Raw genomic sequence first — 26,948 nt, 5'->3', positions numbered from 1 at the left:
TGCTATCAGATTTTTCCACTGCGTGTCTGGCACCTGTGTTTGCTGCTCTAAATCATAAGACTTCCTTCACCGCTGCCCCTTCTTCATTTCCAGGTTCCTGAATTTATACACAGGAATAGCTATCAGTCTGTCACATCTGTAATCACAGCAAGTTCCTCCAACCATACCTTTGCAATAAACATCTTTGGAAAGGTTGATATTTTAAGGCTTTGGGACACCCTAAGTTAATTGTAGGCACTACTGCTGGTGGTGTGGGGCTTCAGGAAGCTGTGGTGTGGGTGTGACTTTCTGCTTAGCCAATCACACATCACAAGTGGGATCTCACCTTGTCTGTCATGGAAAGTCCTGAGGCAATTCTCCATGTCTAAGCCAAAGGAGAAGACTGCTTGTAGAGGGAACTCAGAACTATTTATCAGTTGACAAATTTGGTTTGAGCATTTATGGTTTGGTACAGTAAAAATGCTGTTTTGTGGTGTGCATCATTCTGAGCATAAAGCTTACGATTTTTTACCATAACCAAAAAGTGCAGGTGGATGTCCAAACCCCAAGACCTCATCTGGCTGCATGGTATCCCATGCCACTGATTTTTAATATACGGCAAGAACATCATTTTCCTCGGGTGTGATGCTACTTCAGACTCTTGCACTGCATCTACTATGCAGAGACTGCCAAATGGGCTGAATGAGTGTATGCCCTGCCTTTCAGGCTCTTTCAGCAAAAGGGTAGATTTTTTTTTCAGCAAAAAGAGAGAAGCAGCATGAAAGAGAAGAATGTCATGTAAGGAAGAAAGAAGGGCTTTTTTGAATAGAATATTAACTCTGCTCTGCTGAAAGAAATTTTGTGTTGAAGGTTGTGACTATCTTGATTTGTAAGGACCCGTGCCAACAAGGTTAGCACTGTGGTGGTTCATTAGAATGAGTTAATCAATGGGTTAATCTATGTAAACCAGTGCAAAGTAATACAGCCAAGAAAGAGGGAAAAGTGTTCACAAGTGTTGCAGGTTTGATACTTGCACACTGATCACCTTGTTTTATAAGCGTTTATTTGGAATCATGACAGATATTCTGTGGAGGCCAGTTTCTGTAATTTGCCAAATTTCTCCAGGGACTATTGTCAGTGCAAGAAACATAATCCACCATGTGACATAAAACAATCCTGTATGTATTTCATACACTGAGGGCATTACAAAAAGGACTGACCAAGCTGAGCTTACCTCCTCTTTACCATTGCATGCAAGTAATGAGTTCACAGAGTCTGCAGAATCTGTGCTTCTCAGATAGGATGTGCATAGACAAAATATTGGTGGAAGGTGAGAAAAAATAGAATTGGTACTTCCCCAGCATTTTTTATTTTCATTTATTTTTTATTTGAAACTGAAAATTTGAAACCTTTTGCTTCTAATCAGATCCTTGACAATGCAGTCACATAGCTCTACATAAATGTGAGACGGACACTTAAGAACAGGTGTGCAGTGATTTCTGGAACTAGTTTGTTTTAGGTTCCTTGTTATAGGTGGATTTTTTCAGTAATATCAATGCAAAAATTATCAGTTTTCCTTTTTTTAAAAACAAATACATTCATCCACATTTTCCACGCTTTGTAGCAGATGTAATGTTGGGATCATTTGTGCAAATTTGTAACGTTTGCACGCAAACATACGTATGCACAAAGCATATGAAGAAATAGCTGGAAATATCTCTTTATTTCACTCTCTGCAAGAAAAAGAGCAGATCACACTGTTTCTGACTGACTTTCTCTAACCAACACAGGAAACAGGATTTTACACCATAGAACTGAAGAGAATCAACACTTCACTAAGGCATGAGGTTACCAACATGGGACCTTGGGGAGTGGGAGAGCAAAAACCAAGGAATATGAATGGCAAAGAAGCTTTCTCCAAAGCTCCTCTGGCATGCCTTTTGTTTCATTTTTGTTCAAAGTCTTGTTCTTGCTTTAGTTCATATGCTGTTTGTTATTAATGTCTTTGTTTTTCACGCAGAGAAGAAAAATGCTTTTAAATGCTGTGTATGTGTTTTAAATGAGTGTCACTACCAAACTCACTGTCAATAGTTAGTCTTATTTAATCAGCTATAAAATGTCATGAATAAGGGGTCCTAATTGAGACTGGAAAAATCCAGGATAATTACCATAATAGATTGAAGATCTCAGAAACTGAAGGTCTTAGAAGTCAGAGAAAATTGGGGACATATGTGTTCTGTCTGAAGATTGTTCTATATAGGATATGGAAAAATAGAAATGACAGGCATTTTGCAATGTATAGTAGCATTCATCATAGAAAGAACATATGCATTTGTTTGTCAGAAGCAATGAAGTAAAAAATGACACTTAATTGGAACTGACATAAAATGGCCTCATTAGTAGTACAAATAATATATGCATGTAGCTTAGTTGTCAATAGGAACAAAACATATTTCCTCTGACAGATATATTAGTCTCTTTTAAGATTCATGTCAAGCTTTCAGCCAGGTTCACTCATTTAGAGAATGTCGCTTTTTTTTTTTTTAAAGTGAAATGTTGAAGTGTAAATGATGTGTGTTTTAGGGTGCTGTGATAACACCAACAATGGACCACACTATGTCAATGCAGCCAGCAAGCATGATGGGCCCTCTGACCCAACAGATGAACCACCTTTCCTTGGGCACAACAGGAACGGTAAGATCATAGATTATACAAGTTACTTTCTATATTGCAAAACATTTATTGCTTACTGAGTTTCTCATCGGAATTTATTACTCTTGGGTTTTCACTGTTTCACCTTTTTGCAGTTTAATATTGCCATGGTTTACTTTGTTTTTTCGTCATGTCCGGAGGTGTCTGGCCTGTCTGGGCAAACATATCAAAGTGCCTTTCATCATGACCCAAACATGATGTACTACACAAACAATATCGTCATATTGCTATGCCACACAAACATGTATCTAGAGATATGTTTCTAAAACCATCATACAGTCAGCATTTGGTATTATAGAACAGAAATTGCAAAGTAGTATGAGTAGTAAAACAGTAGGTCAACAAAACCTGCTCTGTACTTAGTAGGAACTACCTGTACTAATTCTCATGTAAATATGGAAGTACTCCTCTACAATTTGGTTTTTAATCAGAAATTGTTTGCTTGTCAATCTGCAGAGTTTTATACCATTGGGAAACGGGAGTTCTGGCTTCATGGTAGGACCCACTATTCACTTCTAAACCATAGCAGCCAGCCATACATAGTTTGCTCCAGGCTCAGAAATGTGATTTTGGGTCAAGGTCAGCTGTGTTTCCAGTATGTTTTATGTAAACATGCATATTTCCACAATTATTTTCTCTTTAAGCTGTGTAAGTCAAACTCAATTAAGTCTCCCACAGAGAAAGGCAAAAAAATACTGTTAATAAAACTTATTAAAACTCTTTGAAATGTTCCTAAAATGCAACAGCCTACACAATATATGGTGGTTTGATATGTGAATATGTGCACGCTGCATATAGATGTATATTTTTATGAAAATGCAGGCATAAATATTACACTTTTATGTCTTTAGCACACACGTGCTTTATGTAATAATTACATGAAAAATGTATTATACATTTACAAATTTTTTTTCTATTTCACCACTGTACTACTTGATACTAATCTATAGGAACATAGTTGTCCAACTTTGGTTTTGGGGTGTTTTTTTTTAAATTGAATAAGGTACTGAATGAAGTTGCATCCTTACAAAGTTATTTAATTAACTGTATTGGGTCTTCTCTTCCTCCTCTCTTCTCTCCCTCTCTTTTTTTCTTATCTGTTGAATTTAATTCTAACTCTAGTGTCTTTTCCCCCATTAAAAAAAAAACAAACCCAGACAACTCATTTGAGATCTGAGACTTCTGTATTTATTTCTGAGGAAACTTGATGGTTCATTGTTTATTCCTCTTATTTTAAATGTTTCAGTCAGCAATCAAAAGAAGTAGGAGTTACATCTCAAAGTTAATATCAGTATTTTTCCCCTTTGAAGACATGAAATTGAAGGAAATACTAGAACTAGTGAGAATTTCTGCTTGTGTAATTACTGTGATTCAAAAGTGTGTTTAAAAATTAAGACAAGGAAATTGAAAATGAATTCTGGTTGTGCTGCTGGGCAGCTCCTATGAGTTTTTCCCTCTGTCTCTCATTTTAATTCCCATGAATCTTACAGACGTTGTCTTCTGTGCTCGTTTTCTTGCAATCTTAATGCAAACTAGAAAATTCTCAGCTAATGTTCTCTTCCGACTTGAGACAACTATTACAATGCTCATAGTAACAGATCCATAATAACAAACCCATTTGGGGAGGCAGAGGAAGGACTCGGAAAGGCGGTAGTTGATGTAGTGGATGATAATAAGATCCTGAATTTATTTTACTGCAACTGAAGTAAAGAAAATCTTTCCTTCCTTCTCCTAGTTCTTTACAGAGTCTTATCTTTCAAGGTCACAGCATTCCCTGACAACTTCTTGAAATACACTCAGAGGTATACTATATAGGTTTATATTTACTATCTTTAAAAATCCTAACTCATTTACAGAAAACTTTAAGAGCAGGATAGGGTAAATGATTCATGTGTGTTACAATATCCATAAGCTTTTCATAAATCTCAAATGACACCCTATTTTATCGCATACAGGATTTCTCTTTGGTAAAAACACCATCAGCACCATATTCAGTTAAAGTCCTCATGCACGCAGCAAAATCATGGAGGTGCCCGGGAATTTCTCCTGTCAGGAACTAAAGGGAGAACATCGGGATTTGGGCTGCCAGTAGCAGTTTTGTTGAATGTATCCATCTTGACTTGAAATTGAATCTTCCTGACGTGTTCTGTTACAGAAAAGAAATGTGGGAGAAATGGACAACCTATTTAGAGATATGATTTATTTAGAGATATTTTTACTTCATTTGTTCTGAAGTCTGAATTTCAGTCCAGGGAGAGGAGCATTGAGAGCATAAAACCATGACAAATTGAGCCAAGTCCAAACCATGCTACTGTGAGTACCTCAGCAGGACTAAGTTTTATGGGAGAGAAAAGACATAAACTATACATATCCGTTACAAACTTAGCTTTAATTTTATCCTTAAAACTGTGCAACAGTGTGCCGTAAAGAGCCACCAGCTCTCTTTCAAGAAACCAGCCAAATTTTTTTAAGCAAACAAGACAAAAAGTCACAAACAGTTCTGCTCAGTGTTGGCTGTAACTCCATACCAATTAAATTTAAATGCTTGGAATATGCAAAGCAGTTTTTATTAAAAGAATTTCATATATTCACTTCCTTAGACAAACCATTTTGCTAATTAACATAACATATTTTTCAGCCAAAATGGATCTCTGTGGTCACTTAAGTCAGAGTTGACTTCAAACTCATTTGCAAACTTGCCTGATTCAGGATGAATGCTGGGTTTCTAAAACATTGCTTCAACAGAAAATCTATTCTCTGGTGAGTAAGCTGGAGAAATAGCATAAGGGCCTATGTATGCTTTGTATCTTTTGGGAATTACATTCTGTCTTTTGAGGCTCTCTAAAAGATTAAAATACTCGATCCAGGCTGGAGCTGTTCCAAAGGGGAGACCCTTCACAGAGGAGCACTCTTTAGCCCTTCAGTGAGGCAAGTTACCAGAGTAAGAGCGGCCTCTGCCAGTTCCTGCCTGAACACCAAAACCTGAATTTGAGTTCTGATCTCTCAGCCCTGAAGCACACGTTAAAACACCATGGGGATTCGAGAGGCAGCTGCCTCCATCCCTGCTTGCACTTGACTATTTACTCTCACCGGGCCAGGGGGGGCATTTCTGGCTAAATGCTGGCGGCAGTGCTCACTTCCATCTGGGAGAATCCAATTCAGCAGCCAAAACAGAACAATTTTCCTACAACCCCACTCATAGCCAGCTGCCTTCCCCTTGTGCTATGGGAGGCCTTCAGTTACTGGCCCCAAAAAGAACAAAGACTTTTGTTCAGGAAACCATTTGCCATGAACAGGAACAAGTTGTTTTCTTTCTCTCCAAAACCCCTTACAAATGCTTATTTAAGTTTATTTTATTACCTTTTTAAACATCCTTATTTCTTATTTATTATTGAATTTTCTGCATAAAATCAGACATCTCTGCTATATACTAAGCACTCCTTAATCGAGAGGATGCACTAAGGCTATCGAGGTGCCAGGCAAAGTGAAAAGCTGCAAATCCGTCTTTACTTGATTTCACTGCTCACATCATGAAAACATATAGCTGCAGCAAATATTCCAGGCCAAAGGATGGTATATTGCACTGGGGAAAGAGGGGAGGTAATGGTCTGCAGTTTGTGGCAACTCAACACTATGTTTCTGTGCTGTGAGAGAATTTCATACGGCCTTTGTATCTCCCAGTTACTGTGCTTTGTGTTTTATCCTCCAAGAACATAATTCCTTTCTGCCTTTGTGAAAATCAGATTGATTTCTGCCAGTGAAAATATAGTTTACATTACTGGTGAATTAAGAGGCAAGTGTGTGGCTCTGATCACCTCCCAAAATCTGCCTGAAATCTGGAGTTAAGCAGAGAATCTGTCAGAGGGGCGATTTCTGCCTTATTTATATGTATTTTTCACACATACCTCTTCACTCAAAAAGAGCAGAAAGCATTTACATAGGTGGGCTGGCTGTGGGCAAATATGTAAAGAAAACCTAATCTTAAATTATGTCAAGATTACAGCAAAAAAAGTGATAACTGAATATTCTGATTAAGGCTGGCAATCCTGCCTCAACTCCTACAATTGTATTAAAATAAAATTTTAACGCCAGGAGGCATAATGTCAAGACAGACAATAGGTTTTAACCTTGAAATTTTTCTTTTGTTTACTAGTTTATTATTCTTTATTACAGTAGGTCTTGCTTCTCCTATGTAATATTCATCTACAATTAGGGCTGCTATTAAAAAAGGTACCGTAAAGGGAGAACAGAGTGAGCAAGTCCATACGGATAGCATTGGAAGAGAGCAGCATTAGTGTGTGTTTAATAATGTATGGAGGCTGGAATTGTTCCATCATCAGCCTGTCATTCAAAATGTTTCCGATGCAGCCATTGATCTGACATCTGTTTCGTGGTTTAATAAAGTTGTGATTGATGGCCTGAGTGGATATAATACAAAAACCTTTAGAAATATAAAAGCTGAGCAGTCTGATCACTGCTTTCAGTCCCTGTTGCTCAGCTCCCTTTTACTGCAGCCACTTCCATGTTCTGCCATCAGCAGCAGTAATCTGCCTCTTCAGTGGTAAGAAGATTTGCTCCATTCTTTCTCCTCTGCTGCTCATTCCTGAAGAAGTTTTCTGCTCTGCACTTTCTTGGTCCAGGTTTCTCTCCACTTGCTGCTGTTAGCATCCATTTGAGATGCCGCTTGAGTTCCAGTTTCATCCAACAGATTGAGGCAGATTTTGTTGGTCCTCATTGGCAGAGTGGTAATTCTGGCTTTGGCTCGCTCTCTTTCAGAAGTGCCTTACTGTGGGCTTGTTTCATCTTAAGCCTTTGAGGCCCACACCAGTGGGAGAGTGAGTGGAAGCCAGGTTTTTCAGTAAAACTGCTAGCTCAACTGTGCTGCTTAATTGTTCTTCACGCTTGCAGACAGTTCTCTCAGCTTGCAGTTTCTAATTTAGAAACGTAAGGGGCAACCTACAAAATAAGCTCTCTATTGCACTTTTAAAAGTAACTTTTTAAAAAAAAAACTAAAAAAAAATTATTTAATTGTTCTGGATACCTCTGTATTAAAAATGCAGTCAGGTAGAAGAACTGCATTGACATAACGTGGGATTCTGTTGAAACTGAAAACCACCTTAACTCAGCTTTCCTGGTTTGTAGTATCACCAGAAATCTCTCAATGGAATAACAGGCTTGTTATGTGGGTACATCAGTCTTATCTTTCACTTTGTTAGTTCTTTTTGTTGCCAGCAGAGCTTGATGATATCTCCAAAACCCTTCAATGGAACAACAAGCTTGTTATAAGTTTTTTATCTTTTATTTCCTTTGGATACTCCATGGTCACCGGTGGTTTAAAATGTCACCTAAAGGCCTCAGCAGAATAACTGCTTTGTTAGATAGGGTTGTTTTTTTCCTGTTTAATCTGCAATTCTATTTGCACATATTATAGCTACATGGAGCTGAAACATCATCGCATTCCCCTGGTGTTCAGATCCTTGTTACAAAAAGCACTCTCTGTTATTCTAATTGCACGTCGCAAGGCCCCCAGAGAGTTACAGGAGCAAAGTTCCTTTGCAGTCTTGTGCCTTTCATGTTATCAGGTGTTAATCTTGAAGTTCTTTTATTTTATTTATTGACTGACTGTTTCAGTTACTGTTTGTGTGCAAAATATAGGACTGAGCCCATTGCAAATGAAATTAGCATAGTTCAGGCTGAAGTTAAGATCATCCTTGTCCATTTACTTAGCCAAAGTCCAGGGCAAATGCAAGTGATTAACAGCATTAAGCTGTTTGGGGCAGGAGATCTGTTTAAAGTGAAATTATTCTGGTTGAAAACGAGAAGAACACCATAAGCTCTGTCGAGATTTATAAAAAGCAGATATCTCCTCCTACACCTACCTTCCGAAACAACCTCTTGAAAGGCAGCTCCAATGTGCCTAATACATAATTTGAGATTAAAAAGAGGCACTCAGTGCAACTGAAAAACATCAAATTCCAGGCTGTCAATAAGGAACAAATAACTTTTTGATTAAGTATTTAATCAATTTGCAGAATTTACTGCCACTAAATATTATTGAGACAAATAGGTTAGCAGTCTTCAAAAAGTAGATTCAGCGTTTCTATAAGGAAACATTTGCAGGTGCAACAGCAGGGTGGAAAAATTCTTAATTTGACAGTATATACATGACGAACACCTGGTAGGGTGAACAAAGAAAGATGTGCTCTTTTCCCTTTTTGGACCATCTTCAAGACCCAGTGACTCTTGTGAGAATTAGCCTGATCAGCCCTTGTGTAGAGGAGGCTCTTTCTGAATCAGCTGTCTCACCATGGGTTCCACAGTCTATGTTTGACCATAGCTGTGGTTAGATGGTATTTTTGAATGAATAGAGATTATAAAATCCCATTTCTGTAGTGTTCCCCCTTCTCTTCTGAACTCATCTTTACTTTCCTACCATTTGTTGGTAGTGGCTTACTGTTTGCCTTTGTGTGCAAGTGTGCCTACCTTCAAAGCCACTGCATGCCGTAAGCAGAAAAGGGGAATGGAAAAGGAGAATAAACTCAGGTGGATGGAATTCCGTTTTTGGTTCAAGCAGTCCTTCATATGAGCCCAGCGTGTCAGTAGCTTTTATTCTGTGTTAAATTTTACCTTCACATGACACTTCCATAAATGAACAACTGCTTTTGTTGAGAACTCCTTGCCTCTCTCTGAGGTATCAGCTACTGACTCAAAGGGGCATTGCATTAGCCCAGATTTCCTTTCAGAGAAGGGCTCAAACTCCCTGATTGTGGTGATAAAAAGTTAAATCAACATAAACCAACAGTGATGGATCAGCAAAGCATAAACTATCAGCCAAAAGAGCCATAACTAATATAACTTCATTTTCAGCATCAGACAAATGTTATTCATATAATTAATTTGCAGATGACTTGACATATCTGTGAACTAGAATATTTACAGGCTTGTTTCTCCAGCATGTTCTTATACATGACTGCCGCAGTTCTATTTTGTGATTTCTAGAAGTGCTGCCTGGTGATACCTTGAAAGACAAAGGGAATGTAGTTCAGAGCCACTTCTTCCAAAGCAAGTTTGTTATTTAGTGATAACCATACACTGCATGTGAAATGAACTTTTTTATTTTGCAATAGTGAATAGAAACCAAAAGCTGTAAAACTTGTAGTATCTGACATATAACAAGTGGTCCACAGTATATCCTCCCCCAAAAGGCTCACCTTTAGTCATGCTCCCAGAAATTGTTGGTTTGCATCCAGCTCTGGGGCCTCTGACATAAGAAGGACATGGACCTGTTTGAGCGAGTTCAGAGGAGAGCCATGAAGATGATCAGAGGCTGGAGCACCCCTCCTGTGAGGACAGGCTTGAGAGAGTTGGGGTTGTTCATCCTGGAGAAGAGAAGGCTCCAGGGAGACCTTGTAGTGGCCTTCCAGTTCCTAAAGGGACCTACAGGAAAGATGGGGAGGGACTCTTTATCAGGGAGTGTAGTGATAGGACAAGGGGTAACAGTTTTAAACTGAAAGAAGGTAGGTTTAGATTAACTATTAGGAAGACATTCTTTACTGTGAGGGTGGTGAGACACTGGAACAGGTGGCCCAGGGAAGCTGTGGGTGCCCCATCCCTGGAGGTGTTCAAGGCCAGGTTGGATGGGGCTTTGAGCAACCTGGTCTAGTGGGAGGTGTCCCTGCCCATGGCAGGGGGGTTGGAACTAGATGATTGTGAACTCATTTTGCTATCCAGTAGTAGATCATTCCTGGAAAACTTTGAATGTTAAGAGGAAAAAATATTTGTCTACACATGTTTGTGTGAAATTGCGTTGATGCCACAAATAACAGGGCAGATTTTGGGGAGAGAAGGTTGGTTTAGTTTGATTTAGTCAGTTTTAGTAATTTGTATAACATTTAGCTGAAAGAGGCTTTTATTTAACAGACAGGGAAGTAGAAAAGAGGAACAAATAATAGGTTAAAAAGAGCTGAAAATAATTCTAGGTTTGAAACATCCTGCCACACCTACAACTGACAAACTCAATGAAAGGTGGAAAACAAAAGTATTCTAAGTGTCAGGTCTGTCATATGTATTTTCTTGATGTGTCTCTCTTTTGTAAGTGTGTTTTCAATTTTGTAATCAAGATTGTAACTCTCTGCCTTATTAGAACAAAACTTGTTTTTATTGTCCTGCCTGTGCTTAAAGTAGCCTCAGGTGATTGTGAGAGAAACTATGAATATGGCTTTCCAGAGAAGTAATGAATCCGAATTATCAGTGGTGCAGGCAAAGTCTGTGGGGCCTCTGTAATCCAAGACAAGTTTGAGGCTCTGAGAGAGGTGAGGAGGTTTTGCCAAACTGTGAAATGTCTCCCAGAGGTGGTGCTTCTAAAGCTCTTCTCTGCTGAGAGCTGGGAACAGTCCCTCCGCATGCTACAGGTGTGTGACAGCTGAGCTTTAAGCACAGCAAGAAGGCCCCAAATCCTCGAAGGCGCGGTATCCTCAACGGAAAAGAACAACATGATAAATTATATGGAAGAATGGCTACTTTCTGCTAAGCACTGTTGCAGTCCTTCACACAGTATCAGCTCTGTCTAAGGTTAGGTACTTGAATTTTATCAACTTCAACCACAGATGTCCTAAACTTTAACTGAAAGAAAAGGGCCTGAAGGTGATAGACAACAGTAGCTTGTAACACAACGTAGCTATGTGAAGGGCATCCGTGGAAAGGAGGAGATGGTTTTAATGGTGCTAACAATATAAATAAGGAGCTGAAAGTAAAATAAGGAAAGCATAACTTGAATATCTTGCAGAAATTACTAATATATTAAGAGCTAAATTAGTGGTTGAAGTGAATCAGGGAAAGGTCATTGTTCGGGACATCTAGAACTCAACTGGACCAAAAACCTTAAAATCCGCAAGAGGGACTTTCAGACGTTGAAATAAAAATGGAGCGATGGTTTAATGGCCTTTTTTCATTTCCAACCTCTGTTTTTCATTTCAAGGAACATTGTTATTTCAGTTCAAAACAAAAAAAAATATTTTTTTTTCCTATTCACTTAAGTACTGAGAATTCAGGAAATTGTAAAACTTTTAAAAATGTTTACTGAGCATGATGTACCAAGATTCAGAAAAGAGCTGTACATCAAAATAACATTTTATTTTCAGTGTCTGAAGTTTACACAGTCAATGAGTAAACATATGTTCCAAGTGACCATTCACAGTAAAAAAAATACTTGGGACCAAGAGTTAAGATTGACTCATTTCAAGATGTGTTGCATGGATTAGCAAATATACTGCTTGCTTTTGGCTTATTTTTTTCAATGGGATGGGTACATTTTGTTAAGCAAAATGTTTCTACTCTGTACAGCAACCTTTGAATTACATTCCCAGTGTTTTCTCATAGGGAAAACTTCAGGTTCAGGTGCACTGGGACTTCACTAGGTTATAGATGCTGCAGTGTTTCTGAAGGTGACACATTGCCGCATTATTGAACACACATATAGTGGAGTTGAAAGTGAATTTAATTTGAAGGATGTTCAGCATTTTTCATGTTTTAATCATAGTGACAGAAATAACATAAACTGTGTATTGGGCAAAGGCCTGGCCCTGGAGACACTCCCCAAAATAATATCCCATTGAATTTCACTGATTTTTCCCATACCATATCCTACTGAACTTCAGTGCACGCTGCATTTCCCAGTTAATCCACATGGTTTATCGGATGGTTGGCAAACCCAGTAGCCCAGAGGTTTAAACTTCCTCCAAGACAAATTGCCATGCTTTTGAGATATCTTTCTTATTTTCATCCAGAAAGAGCAGCTTGTTCAGGGTTCACTCATTTGTGAAGCAAGGTTAAATGAAAGAGCTAAAGGTATAGCCTTCGTATTCTGTGTAAGACACTGGGATCCTGTATATACAGCCTGCAGTTCTCAAAAAAGGGTAAACTTTGTTCAAATGATTTACAATTCCATAGGGAGCTGCTGATGGCAATAACCTTTGTGCCCTCAGATGGTATTTTATTACTTGTGAGTTATGGGCGATTCTGTGTCAGGGCTACGGTGCTGTAGAATCCTCTTGCTCCTAAAAGACTCAATTTGGGAGGAGAGTTCTGCTATAACTAATATTTACTATGAAACAGCTCAGTCAGCACATTTCATTAAACTGTAACAAGGGGTTTGAGAGCAGCTGCATCAAGTGAATTTGGGAGTTTGCTGAATTGAGTTGTTTTTCTAGAAAGGTGAATGAACTGTTCAACATGGCAGATTTCTGCTGTGTGGTAGACGAGCTGCACCACATCAGGGTGGGTCCAGGGAGCAATCGTATCTCAGAGGCACATCCTTTTCCAGTCCCATGGAGGACTGCTCTATCCTTTGGGATTCATTATGGCTTTCCAATGTGATAGGCACACCTGTATGCGTCTAATTTTACCTTTTTAATTTTAGTAGTTGTGGTATAGCAACAGCCAGTTTCTTAAGAGTCCAAATCATTGTGCATTCACCAGCCTCAATTCCTTGTCTTCATGTGCTGTGTGTTTCTCTTATGGGGGTTTCCCTCAAATGAGTATAATATTTCTAGGATGCAGACTGATTTCACTGATGCAAAAACTTCACGCTGTTTGTGTTCTCTGGCCTGCCAACCACAGCGGTACGTGGAGTTTACAGCATAGACCAAAGATGTTGTAATTTCCAAACCGACTTTTTTAACCAAGGTACCTGACTATTCCCTTCCTCCTCTACTGTTTACCCTGATTCTGCTCTGCTGCCAACCCTTCCCACCTAAAACAGCCGCGCTGGGCTCAGAAATGGGCTATATTTGTTCTTTTTCAATGACCATTTTTGACAGTGCTAATCAGTGTGACAAAAATATAATAACAAGATAAAGTGAGTATTTGGCTATGGTGGTATTCCCATGGATGATCTTGCCTGGTCTACTCACAGTGTCCAAATTTGTGCTCAGAATTTTAGTAGCCAAAGGTAATTTTCTAGCAAAAACTCTATTGTTGCCTTTCTTTTAATGTGCAGGTGCTCCTAAATAGCTATTAGTAGGGCCCATTTCCTATGAAAATAAAGGACTTTTCTCAGAAAACTTTAGTTTTCTGGTAATAAATGGCTTCTTCATCGAGGTGGCCATGATTTGATTTATTGTATTGTATTTTAATTGAGGTTTTCTACTTTGATGTAAGAAAAAGGATATATTTTTTTCATTTACATCTTCTAGAAGATTACTGTATTACACAAAGTTTATTAATAGCTAGAAAATAATACAAGTAGCAACAACTTCAGATTTCCTTGATGAGTTACAGGACATAAGGAAATAGTTAATAGAAATAGATTCAATTCAATGTATGGACACTGGTTGAATAAGGAGGTTTCCTTATTTTATTTGTATAGCTTGTGTCTGAACTATGGAAAGCAGAAGACCATTGACCTTCCTGAAGCTTCTACCCTTTGTTTAATACCGAATATAAAAGAGTTGGAAATCAGAAAATGATTGATGGAAAAATTTAAAGTAATTAACCTGCAGCAGAAGTCAGAGAAAAGAATAATACATTTCAAGGCTTATAAATCCACTTTTCCTTTTCATTAATTTTTGTACAAATGTCATGAGCAGCATTCTATTTTCTTGTGTTTCAAAAGAGAAAAATATGGCTTAAACATCACAGCATCATCTTGAGTTTATTTTTAATATAAAATTTTTACTTTATTGCATACACTATTGGATATGTGTTCCAAGGAATGGTAATACATAATCGCAATTACAAGTCTGGCACAGAAGTGTTAAAGGATTAGTGTCTCTGGCCTGTAATTATTCCACAGAGATCTTTGCAGGCAGACTTAGGCCCACTACAAACTAAGATTTTAGGCTGTTCAGTTTATGTAGCAGTGCAGTTTCTGTGGAAATATTTTAACTCCATTTGTACATATCATGCAGATTTCTGCCAAACATTTCTATCTTTTTTCCAAAGTACAAGTGATATAGGAGGCAGTCTAGGGCATTTGCTGTTTGTCCCAAACACAACAGGACTCCAGTCTTTTGAGAGATATCCTGAGGTAGAAAACAACTGACAAATAATAATAGCAGCACCTATATTGCATTTTATATTCTCAAAGTGCTTTAAAAACATGAATTAAACCTTACAACACCACTTAAATAAATAAGCACATTATTGCAAACCCTTTGATTTCCTTTGTGGAAAATGACCTCCTTATACTGTAGTCCTTATAGCATGGACAGGAGCTCCTATTCCAAAGATAAGGAATGTCTCAGCTGTAACACTAATTTGAGGCAAAGTCCAGACTCTTGGTGCAATGGACTGCTGTAAACTGTTCTGGTCATGGCAGCTGAACTAACTGGCCCCTTCTTCCGAGTAAAAAAAGTAGATTTTACCAGTTCCGGTTAGATTTGGCTTTACTCCTTACCTCATCAGTTTGCTTAGCATTGAAGCTTATTTCTCACCAAATTATATGTAATAATCCATCCTCTATAACAATAATTAAAAAGACTGTAAACTGAAAGTGTGCAGTCAACTCAATGTTCTAAATTTCCATGCCAAAATACACCATTAATGCCAAATATATTTTGGCATCTATATTCCCTTAAGATCACTAGTAGTATGGACAGTTGTGTCTTGAACGTTGTATTTAATGGTTTTAATCTCACTTTGTTTTCATCTTCACGCTCTGTGTAGTCTTTCTCATGATCCATCACAAGCAAAAAGTTCCATTCCTGAGGCTAGGATGACAGTTAAGCAGATGCTGTTTCAGTTCACAATTATAATTCCTTCCAGGCTATTAGGGGCTATTATGGCTGGACAGGCTAGCAGACCACCCCCCCCACCTCCCCACCCCTCCCCATTCTAAGATTAAATTCATCATCCCTGACATCAGCAAGAGGAATCTTATTCCCCTATTGAGATTCAGGAATAGCCAGTTTTACACTGGCTAAATGTTAACTCTGCTAAGTTGGGAGTTCAGTATAACACTCCTATGTCGGCAGTGATCCTTCTTTGTAAGGTGAATCATGCAAAGTCCTATGGTTTTAAAGGTGTTGATATAAATTTATTTGATGGAGAAATGGCCACTTTGTCATCTCTGTCATATTCTTGGACGAGAAAATGTCGTGCAGTTTTGACTTTCTCCATTGCAAATATTTGCACAGCACTTAATCTTTTTTTTTTTTTTTTTTTTGGAGTATAACAGGAAGGCAGAAAGGGAACATTTTGCTGATCCATGAGTGCCAATGCAAAATGAAGAAGCCTGAGCTTTCCAGTCAGTCTGTGTGCCAAAGTCAGAAGTGCATCAAAGAACCAGAAAGGACAACCTACCCTAGAAATAGATACTCTGCGAGATCCTCCTGAGAAGAACAATTCTCTGACTGGGCTGCAGCCTTTATAAGAGGCCAGGCTGTTTTCCCCCATCCTGCTTACTTGTCCGTACAGGCTGAGCTGCATTTGTGCAGCATTTGTTCCTTTTCGCATGAGTGGAGCAGAAGGACTAGAAAAGTTCACTGAAAACTCCTGTTAGGGCCTGTGTAGAGTTTTTTTAAATATATACCTTTAAGAAAGGCTAAAGATGATTGAATTTCAGTTTGATAGCTGTAGATGAGCTTTCTCAGCTGTGATTCTTATTTTTTTCCAACACTCTATTTGGCATCCATGTCTTGTTACCAGTGACATTTAAGAGAATATGTTTTCTCAGCATTGCCTTCTGATGAAAGGAAGGGTCAAAGATATTTTCCAAATTCACAGTCCCGGTGTTTCTTGTTGCTATTCTTTTGAAGAAGATGGGGGAAAGTATTATGGCCTTTTCTTCTATTCCTAGATGGATCTATCTGAAGCATTCCCAAGTGTCTGTAGAGAAGCAGTGGTGTTCCATAAAGGAAAGCCAAATACCCTAATACAGGTTTGGGAGAGTGCGTGAGACTCTCTCTCCTGCTGGCCTTATCACTTGTATAGTTTTACCATCACTGCCAGTAATATTTCATTAATCTGTCACATGGAATTCCATTTGAGAGAATGTAGTGTGTTAGAAATTTTGTCAGTTTTAATGCTCAGCAGTGATTTATAATATTCTGTGAAATTAATATATTATTAAAAATATGTCTACAGATCTGACTACACATTATGACACATTCGAAGGATCTTGCCTTCTCTTAGAACACCCATCTCCAGGCTCTATTCATTTCATTTGCCATTTGGAGCATGTATCTTGTAGCATTTTCAAGCTGTAACTATGCAGCCATTGAAAAAGGAATGAAAAAAATGCCTCTAAACTTTGTGTTTCAATCTGGTATAATTTTGAAAAAGTTCTATGCCATCAGAATTAAACATGTAGAAATTGCGTATTGAAATATCTTAGCAAATATTCCAGAATATCCTTCTGCAAATTGAGCAGTGCATCTGTTGGTACGTTCTACTGTTTGATCTCATTTATGATGAACAGCTCACTAGTCTACAACAATTCCTTTCTTTTGGTGAAATTGTTTTTAAGTGTGCACCGCTGCAAAACTTTTCTTAAAGCCAGTCATGACCAGGACTTTTCTCTTTTCCATTTTCCCTTTTCCCAGCCCTGCCTTTACTTACCTTGAATTTGCCTTTGGGCCGAGACTTACCCATGTTTTTGATCTGGATGCAAAGTTTCCCAACCCCTTACTCCCTCAGTCTGCTCCCACCCCAGGGAGGCAGAGCTCAACCTGGTGGTACGATAGTGCTTTGTGACGGACATGGTAATACATTGCCTGGATGAGAGCTGACAGTGCTCTGAGAAATATGACAGTACCTCTGCCCTTGATCAGGCTTCCCATTTGAAAGTTTTCATTTTGGTAATTACATCCTTCCCAGATAGCAGCCATAGTCATTGATCATACTAATATCATTATAACTGATTCCCGTAAGTCACCTTTTAAAGACACTTTCTATGGTTTCTTTCCCCCCTATATCTTCTTCCTCTGCAGTCACAGGATAAGACTTTTTCTGTCTACCCTTCACCTGATTGATTGGAAATGCCACATACTTCCTTTACGTATGGCCTGGTAATATACACATCACATTTCTTCCCTTGGGATCTTAATCAGAACAAGTAATGGCCTTTAGCTTTTCTCATTAGCAAAATGGAAAAGAACCATACCCAATCCATTAGAAATACAGCATTGTAATATAAGCTTATAGAAAAATGGCTGTGTGCCAGTGGACATGGAGTGAGTTTACCTTAAAGGATTTTCAGGAAAAAAAAAAGAAAAAAACACACCACCTCACCCTTTCTGTCTGGCAAGCAAACATTCTGAGCCATAACTTATCATGCCTGTCTGTCAAGTATTTTGCTGTTTCTCCATAAGTGCTGTTTGGACAGCTCTGTCATATAAAGGGCATTCATAAGGAGGAAATACGGGTGTTTGTACATGTATTAATGTCTTCCCCAATGTTGATTCTCTTCATGAATTATCCTCCTCATATTCCATCTCCTATCAGAATTAGGGAGAGGGGAGGAAGTTGGGAAGATTTTGTTACATTTTGCTTTGCTTTTAATTTTTCATAGACTGTGCTAACCTGAAAAAATGTAACAAGACCAACCATTATGGCATACTCGTCTATCAAGCATTTACCTGAGACTGCTGCTATGCTTTTTTTAGCCCTGTCTAAAACTATTTACAATCGGTACACTGAAACTGGGGACAAGACTGATTAAGAGGGTTTTTTCCCCCATTGAAGTGAATTGCTTTTCAATTGGCCTGGATTTTATTAGCCCTAAAAAAATATTAAAATTCATACACCAGCATTTGTCCAGAACTGTAAGAGGGTGTTAAAGCACAAATCCATACTGATCGGTAATTGTATATAATTTGAATGTATTTGAGCTGACTCTGTCTCCGTTGAAAAGCTGGCACTGAAGGAATACAAAGAACAGCCTTGGAATGCTGCTATTCTGCCAGCATTAAAACACATCTGTTTTAGTGGCCCCTTCAAGCATTGCTAATGTGATTCCTGGGAAAATAAGTACTAAGCACACCCATAAAGCTATATTAAATAATGTCTTATGGCACATGGGTGCTTGCTTTTTTTTTTTGCCTTTTTTTAAATACACGTAAGTTTCCTAGGTCTTAAGTTGCTCACCTGTACAAAGTGAGATTCAGAGCTAAATGATCAAGCTAGCGTTCTTGATCACTTACGGTTCATCAGCTATGATAATCACATTTTCCTAACAAAATAGAGTGTCCAAGCACAAGGTAAAGAAAATAGTACAATGAAATAGTGTGTAATACATGGCAGTAGTCAAAAAAGAGAGACATTCTAGGGGTAGAATTAGTGATTAGATGGCAAAACAGGAAGGCTTAAAGCAAGGAGGGATGACTTTTCTTTTAAAGTATTGGGCTTTTTTCCCCTTCTTTCATTTTCTATTTTGTTCTTTTGATGTTTTTTTAATTTGGGGTATCTTCCTCCCCCCTTCCCCCTTGTCATTTGGATGAAACAGTGGCAAATTGAGAGAGGTTTTTTGTAATTTGTACCACAAAGTAAGTTTAGGAGTTCAACGCTGTGAGCAACTCATTACATGGTAGACAAGCTCATGACATGGCAATACAGTTCAGGCCACTTAGCCAGCCCCCTGCTAAAAGTCAAGGTTTCTCCTTTGGTTATACAGCCCTGGAGCTGATGTGGTCTCTCAGAGATCCTCCCACAGCTGATAATTAACATACTTAAGGGCAGACTGTAATATTTTTACTCAGTCACACGCTGTCAGTAGGGCATTGACATTAATTTTAAGAGGACCTTTCTCCCGTAAGAATTTCAAGAGTTTGTGGAAGGCCAGAAAAAGGAAGCTGTCACAAAAATACTTGCTATTCCCACCTTCCAGAACTCTGCCATGTAAGCAAAGGTAATGATCATATGAATATATTTAAAGATTTATCAGATCATTTCATATGCTAATGAGAAGCAATATTTTGTACTGTATTATTTTCAAACAGTGCTTCAAATGTACTGTAGTTGCCATCAGCCATTAAAGGTTAGTATTCCCTGTTATTCCCACCCTTTCCAAATACAAACATGGCTGATCCTTTTGCCCAAGTTTACATATAGAAGAGCTGGCTGAGCAACACCCATGGTTTCCAGTTTGTGGGAAATTCATCTGATGAAATTTGGTTTCGTTCTGATTCATCTTTTAAAAACTCAAAACAAAACAGAAAGATTCTCCCATGAGCCAGAAATTCCAAACAAAAATTAATTTTTGGAAACAGTGGCTCACAGTGTTTCCAATACAAAATATACTCCGCAAGATCCTGACAGCTGCCCATTGGTTTAAACGTCCCTCTCTGTTGCTGTCCTGCTCCATGTCAACTTTCAGGCAGCAGCTGCAAAGGGCTCCCAGGATTTCATGTTCCAGAGCAGCCTCACCATGTCCGATGCTTTGGGCAGGCTTCCAGATCTCCTAATGAGTCGGCTTACAGGTCTGCTTACTGAGGACCAGATTAGTCCTGGGAGCCAAGTCAGAAAACCCCAGGAATGTTGCTTTGGGCAGGCAATTTGGTGGGATTATCCTGGAAAAAAAGCAGGGCACCAGCTCAAAGACTGCTGGTTCCTGGCTGTGCAGGAGCAGGCGAGGATGTCCCAGAGCTTCTTTTCTTTTTCTTTTTTTTTTAGCTTTTAATTGTCCTTGCTTTCATCTGCTTCATTCTTGGATGGTTGGCCCATGAGCTGTTCACTCATGTCTGGTCTGAAAGAGCAAATGGAAGTTATATGTGATTGATGAGCAACTGTTATTTTAAAAGTCTAAGCAATTCTGTTGATTTAACAACAACTTCATCCATACAGTGTGGACATTTTCACACAGTAGTCTGCTTCTCTTTAGACTCTTCAAATTCATGGAGATTTAATAGCCTCTAGAAGACATGCTTACCTCTAGAAAGCAATTTGTTCATATAAATGGATATGTTATTAATAATATCTTAATGGGCTCATGTGTTGAGAGTTTCACTGAGACATTTATTTATTTACTTATGCTGAAAATATTAAAATGTACAGATCAGTCTTCCTTCATCTTACTAGCAGCCATTCATCAGGGACTAATTGGAAGTATTGTATTCAGGTGGAAATTCCTAAGAATTTCCAACTGAGAGGGTGCATAGGGAATTTTTATGTCAGAAGAAGCAGTTATAATTCTGCTGCATCACCCCTTTATTTAGTATACAGGATCTCAAAGAAGAATATAAATGTGACAGAATCTTGTGATTACCGACCCTGGCTGACCAAGACTCATGCAGTATACTCTTTTGTTATGATATAGTCACTATACCCCAGATTTATATAGGGTGCTGCAGACAGGACAGTCTGTAATAAATCATTCTCTAACCCATGCTTAAAAACTTCCCCCAGAGATCTCATAATGTACATTCACCAAACAGGTACATAGAGGATGTTAGGAAAAATAAAAATGCCCCTTTTGTAGAGAAATGGATAAGAACTGAAGAATTAAGAATCAAAAGTCTTGGTCTTTGTTGTAAGCATAGGAGAAGTCTTACTCTCTTGCATATGTATCCATCAGATACATGGCATTATTTGAATTATGCAAAAAAGCAGTTTTCACATCTTGAGGCTATTTATATATGCAGTCATACATGGAGAATCAGTCTACATTTCTGTACAGCCTCCATGGATGCCTGCATACAGCAGAGGCGTTGTCACAAGCAAGACGAGTGAAAATATCATGGGCCTAAGTACACAGACATGGACTGTGTGTGGGTGTGGGGCTGTATGTGTGTGTGATCTGCACTTTCTTCTATACCTTTATATTACTCTGATTTCCAAAGGTGGGGATTTGTGAGGGATGCTTAGAGCTCCTGAAGAGAAAAGGAGATTAGTTTGTAAATGTAGTTCTTGAAGTTATTATTCTCTCTACCTTCATTTAACCTGTTCAGACAAGTAGGTAACATCTCATTAGGAAGGCTGAAAGGGAAGTGATAGCCAATGTTCCTAAATACATTTGTATTATTGAGCAGCAGGGAAGGAGGTTAAATCTTGTAAAGATTTCTATTCTCTGCCTGAAAAATGAGTGCAGTGGCCCAGTGATGGGATTCTGTTGAATGACAGTGCTATTCTTGATAGGACTATGGTAATTGTGTGGTAAAATAGCATTAGATGATTGTATTTTAGGCCAGGCTGATAATTATTAGCAAAAATATTGTAATATATGCAAAAACTGCATATCTTTTATTCTCACATTCTTTAATTGGGAAAAACTAAGATTAATAACGGCCATTGAATAATTGCAGGATTGAACTGGAAAATCAGAATGCTTCTGGGTAGCAAAACATATTGGAAGTTTTAAGTAAGAACTGTGGTGGCTAGATATTGTATTTCATTGAACTGCCACAGGCGCTGATGAACTAGATGGTTCTTTTCTCTTCCTGAGTTCCTACGTCTCCACGCCAGACTATGGGATAAGAGGACACAGCAAGACAATATTCTTTTCTGTTGGAGAACAGGGTATTTTCAAATGAGAAGGTGGAACCAGGGACAAAAAAGCAGCAGTTTTATTCTATATTTCATTAAAGTTATAACCACTTCACAATGGATGATGAGAGATGCAATTTTTGTTCTTTGCAGGGAAAGAGACTTGAAAGTGGGAGGGCAGGTTTTCTTCATGGGGGAAAAAAAAGGGTGATAAAAGTAAATCCAGCCAACAGTCTAATTTCCTTCAGTTTTCCAGCAATGCAAATGTTTTCACATAATTCTGTTAGTGATGCAGTGTCTAGACTTCTCAGATGGTTTAAAAAAAAAAAAAAAACCACAAACAAACCTTGGCGTTAATTCTGAGAATCCTAAAAAGCGAAGTCATTATCGCTGTGCTATAGCTCATGCAGTGATATGAAACCACAAATAGTCACTGAAGACCAGACTTGAATCCTTGCTCATTTAAGACATGTGGGTTAGCATTTACTCACGTAAGACGTCCCATTTAATCTCCCTTCAGCAGGCTGCTGCAGTGTAGATGCTCACCAGCATATGCTGGTACAAGGCTTCTGCAATTTGGCTCTCACCTTGAAGGCTCTGTGCCTTCTCAGGAGCAAGGAGATGATGAAATAAGGAAAGCAATTTTTTGATTCTTGCAACAGATACACATTTATATGAATGTTTGCCCTGGTTTCAGCTGGGATGCAGTTAATTTCCTTTCTAGTAGCTGTTGTTCTGTGATTCTATGTGTTTTGAATTTAGTATGAGAATAATGTTGATAACACATACTGTTTTAATTCTTGTGCATTGATTTTATAACAGGCTTTTTCTTTAACATTTATTCCTTGCTTGTTGCCCCTTGTCCTTAGTAAGCCTACTAATTCTGAGCAAGTGTTGTCTGAGGTTTCCAAATCTCCTGAAAACGTATATGTTAATGTCTCATTTTGTAAATTCTTTACGATTTTCCTAATGCCAGGAAACTTATTCAACATTGATCAGGTTATCAACTGTTGTCACTCTGTAAAATCTCAGAGTACTCATGGTGGCCAAAGAGTTAATGTATATCCAGTAGCCACCTTCTAATCACAGCTGTGTTATTTTATAGGCAACTAGGTCTATAACTAGAACTGTACTTTAGGGTGGTTTCTTACACTTTCTGTTAATGATGACCTTCAGCATTTAAACAAAATGTGTGGCCAGTTTTCTGGTGGTGTAAATTAAATTGTTTGGTCTTGCAAGAGGCACTCACTCTTTCAGGCACTGTCTTAGTTGAAATTTGGTAACTAATAGTGTGTGAAAGAGGTATTTGCTATGTGTCTCAGCTGGTAGACACTCACCTGACCATTAACCTAGGCCCAAGAAAGGCAGAGGCTCACTAGGGCAAATGAATAAGTGGGCATTACCTATCCACAGTCTCGATGTAAAAGCTCCTGCAAATTCCCTGCAGGTCACTCAGCTCCACCTTTGATGGGTGAAACGTGTTGTCCTACTGCAGGGTGCTCCTTCACTCTTCCTGGTGCAGGCAGCTGCCTTCCTCTTGTTTCTTTCTTTCTGATTTCTGCCACCTTTATGGGTTTACTGTTTGCTGCAGGCTCAACAGGAGTCTTGCTGGAGCCAGGCTGGGATACCCTACTGTTTGCAGATATGTAAGAACTGATGGTGCTCTCTGAATTAAATGTGATCCTTCTCGCGGTTTCATTTTGTCCCCTTTACCCACCTCCTCATTCATTTGTTACCTTATTTCATTTAACTCTTAGTAGTCACAGAGGGTAATATCTGAAAGGAGAGCAGAAGTCTAAGTGTATATTACTACTTTCATTTTCTAGCTATATATTTTTTCACATACTTAAGCAGTTTCAAAATGGTAAAGACAAAAATCCCATTGGACAAAATGTGAGCAGAATTGTTAATGTGGCATATAGGCTAAATTGATGCTCTGATAAGTGCAGTCTGAATTAAGCAGTCAGGCATTGTAAAGCATGCATTGTATTATAATAGTGCACATCGTCAGTGATGAGAACTTGCATTCTGTATACTGTATGACGAGAATAATAGTTTACAAACAAATTAAGAGCATCGTGCCACCAGCAATAACTCTTTTTTTTTTTTCTGTGGTAGAAATTATCAGCTTTTAAAGGATCAGAGTGTCAAAAAAGCTCCCTTATACCCTCCAGATCCATCATCTGTGCCTGTAGAGTCACTATTCATTTTACTGTCAGAAATAAGCAGCTTCTACTTTTAGATCCACGAAGCCTGTATAGTTGTGGAAGAATGAACAGTGTTTTCTTCTGCCTTGCACGTACTTTGTTGAATGACCGATCACATTACAGCTCAAGAATCTTTAATCCTGATGGAAACATGTGACAAAGAAAGAATGGATTTGGATTTTTCAGATTCTCTCATTTCAGTGGTTACAATACTAATATTTAGTGGAATTAGCTGGGTACTGCTAAGCTGAGCATGTGAGTCATGCTGTGTCTCTTTCACACGTACATATGGGTAAAGAACTTTAGTGAGTGTGGTTCATGGAGAAAATAAATCTCAGTGATCGTCTTCTGACACAGATGTCTTCTTTGTTTGCCATCTGTCTACTTCCAAGTTACATTAGTTTCTCGAGGTAGATGGGAAACCATATGCAGACTATGTGCATCTACAGGACCTGTGGACCCCATGGAGCTGCATCACTGTGGAGTCCCTCAGTTAAGGGATGTCCTTAGAGCAGAATCTTCATCCTGGATAGTTCTGAGCTGTGTAGATACAAAATGTTTAGCTTTCTTCTGAATCTCACGATTTTTTCTGAAGCTCTTTTCCACCTCCCAGCGTGGGCAGCACTCACTCCAATCGATCCAAAGCATACTGTTTTACAAAATAGCTAGGTAAAGTGTCTGAGGGACTCAGGGAGAGGGAGACTCCAGTGGACTCAGTGTGGGCTGGGTATGGAAGCTACTGAAAAGCAATGTTCAGGAGGCTTTCTGCTAACAACCAACTGTGAATGTTCATGATAGAAATTCAACTCTTGCATTATCCAAAGCCATTGATGTAAGTATGGACACTGACATTGTGCCTTAGCACTATGTATTCTTTAATGTATTTATCCTGTGAGATCAGAGAATTAGGATTATGTAGTTCATAAAGGAAAGAAATACATGTGAACTAGATTGAGCTAATGTCAGTTATAAAAAAAATTAATCTATCCTCCTTTTTCATTATACTGTTACTAAACAAACTTGTTGTACTATAAGCATTATACTGTTGCTAAAGCAGCTTCTCAGCATTAGGCTTCCCATGGTGAAAATGGATCCAGCAGGGCAGACACTCCTGAATTCATGTGGTCTCAGCTGGGACTCCCTGTGCATGTGAGGGGACTTTAGATACTCAAGACCAATTGTGTATCTCTGAGAATTAAGCCCAAGTTGTCCTTTATAGTTTTGTAAGGTGTTTTGCAGAAGCCTCAATGGATCTTTAAGTGACAGTCTAGAGACTGAGAATCAGTTCCAAGCCCTGATAACATGTTTAATTGTTGACCCAGTTTCTCTTTTCTGAAATATGAGGGTATCTTTAAATTCAGAAAAATAAATACATTAAGTATGTTTGGATATTCCATGGAAGGACACAATGTGTATACCTGTAATATAGACTAGTCTACTGCTGTGTAGTAAAGGGTCAGTTGTTAAGCAGCAATATTTCTCTGTATGATTGAGCCTTGGCTAACTTTTTCAAGACCAAACTCTTTGCCAGAAAAACTGTGACTTCATTTATGCCATTGGTGGAACTAATTTGGCCTACATCATTTGTTTTAACAATAGAACTCTAAATTTTTAACCAAAAGGTTGAACCACCATTACAGTGGACATTTAGACAAGCCGAATATGTTACATAGAGGGGAGAAGTCACATTGCTACAGTTCTTCAGGGAGTCTGGCAAGTAACTAGATGGCTTTGATCTCTAGCACTGTAAATCTTGGCTGAATTCAGTTAAAAGATTTCAGGCTGAAATCTTAGCACTTCTGCTTGGCTGAATTCAGTTAAAATTCATGAAAAAAATTAAACTGGGAGGGTATGAAGCAGTTGGAGTGTCTGGAAAGACCAGGGCAAGCAGGGGTTGGCCAGGGCCACCTGTCACACTCAAGTCAACAGAACAATTTCCTGTTGAGGTTGTGTAGCAACGTGAAGTAGTCTGGCAAGTAAGATCAGGATCTGCCTCAAGAGAAAAACAATAACAACAGAGGTAAGAAACTACCTGACTACCGAGAGCAGTGCTTGCAGAGCCAACATAGACACCAGTTAATTCCCTTACAGTTTCAATTGCTGTGCTACAGAACCCAATGCCAAAGGATTTTGCACAAAGTGGAGTAGCAGTTGAATAAATTGATATCTGTGTGTTTGATAATTTGACATCTGTGTATTAAAACTCATATGTGTTTGAGTGTAAGGTAAGGGAATAGCAGACAACTGCATCTTATAAGAGTCTGACCGCTGATCTTCTGGTGAATTCAGGGAAGAACTCAGGAAGTCCAAGTTGAATGAGGCCACTTTATTCTTTAAATTAACATTTTTAATTAAAGTCTATGTATATTTGTGTGAGTGAAGCTAGCCTGCATAGGTATTTAAAACTCTTGTAGGTCTTTGCAGAACTGTAAGAAAGAGTGCTTCAGGTTAATATTAAATATTGACATTTTTAGAACAATGCTACACAGCAGATGTCGTTTCAACATGTGACAGCACCAATACAAAGCAGAATGAATGAAGCAGAAGCAGCTCTGGAACACTCCACTGTAGCGTTCTCATTAGGTCCTAATCCGTAAGGCAGGAGAATAGCGCAACTGTACTGAGTACAATAGG

The 26,948-nt window shown here is 38.6% G+C and overlaps 1 protein-coding gene across 7 annotated transcripts in view; it reads left to right on the top strand.

Moving 5' to 3' along the window:
- RBMS3 (RNA binding motif single stranded interacting protein 3) overlaps positions 1-26,948 on the top strand; it is a 723,251-nt gene that overhangs the window by 681,192 nt on the left and 15,111 nt on the right. For all 7 annotated transcript variants that reach the window (XM_074151184.1, XM_074151185.1, XM_074151186.1 and 4 more), the window contains one exon: positions 2,563-2,673. In XM_074151184.1, coding sequence (XP_074007285.1) covers positions 2,563-2,673 — 111 coding nt within the window. The remainder of the gene's footprint in view (positions 1-2,562; positions 2,674-26,948) is intronic.

Source organism: Numenius arquata, chromosome 7 (assembly GCF_964106895.1).
Source record: "Numenius arquata chromosome 7, bNumArq3.hap1.1, whole genome shotgun sequence".
NCBI classification, from domain to species: domain Eukaryota; kingdom Metazoa; phylum Chordata; class Aves; order Charadriiformes; family Scolopacidae; genus Numenius; species Numenius arquata.
Note: the sequence above shows the minus strand (reverse complement) of the source record. Positions and strands in the feature narration are given on the sequence as shown.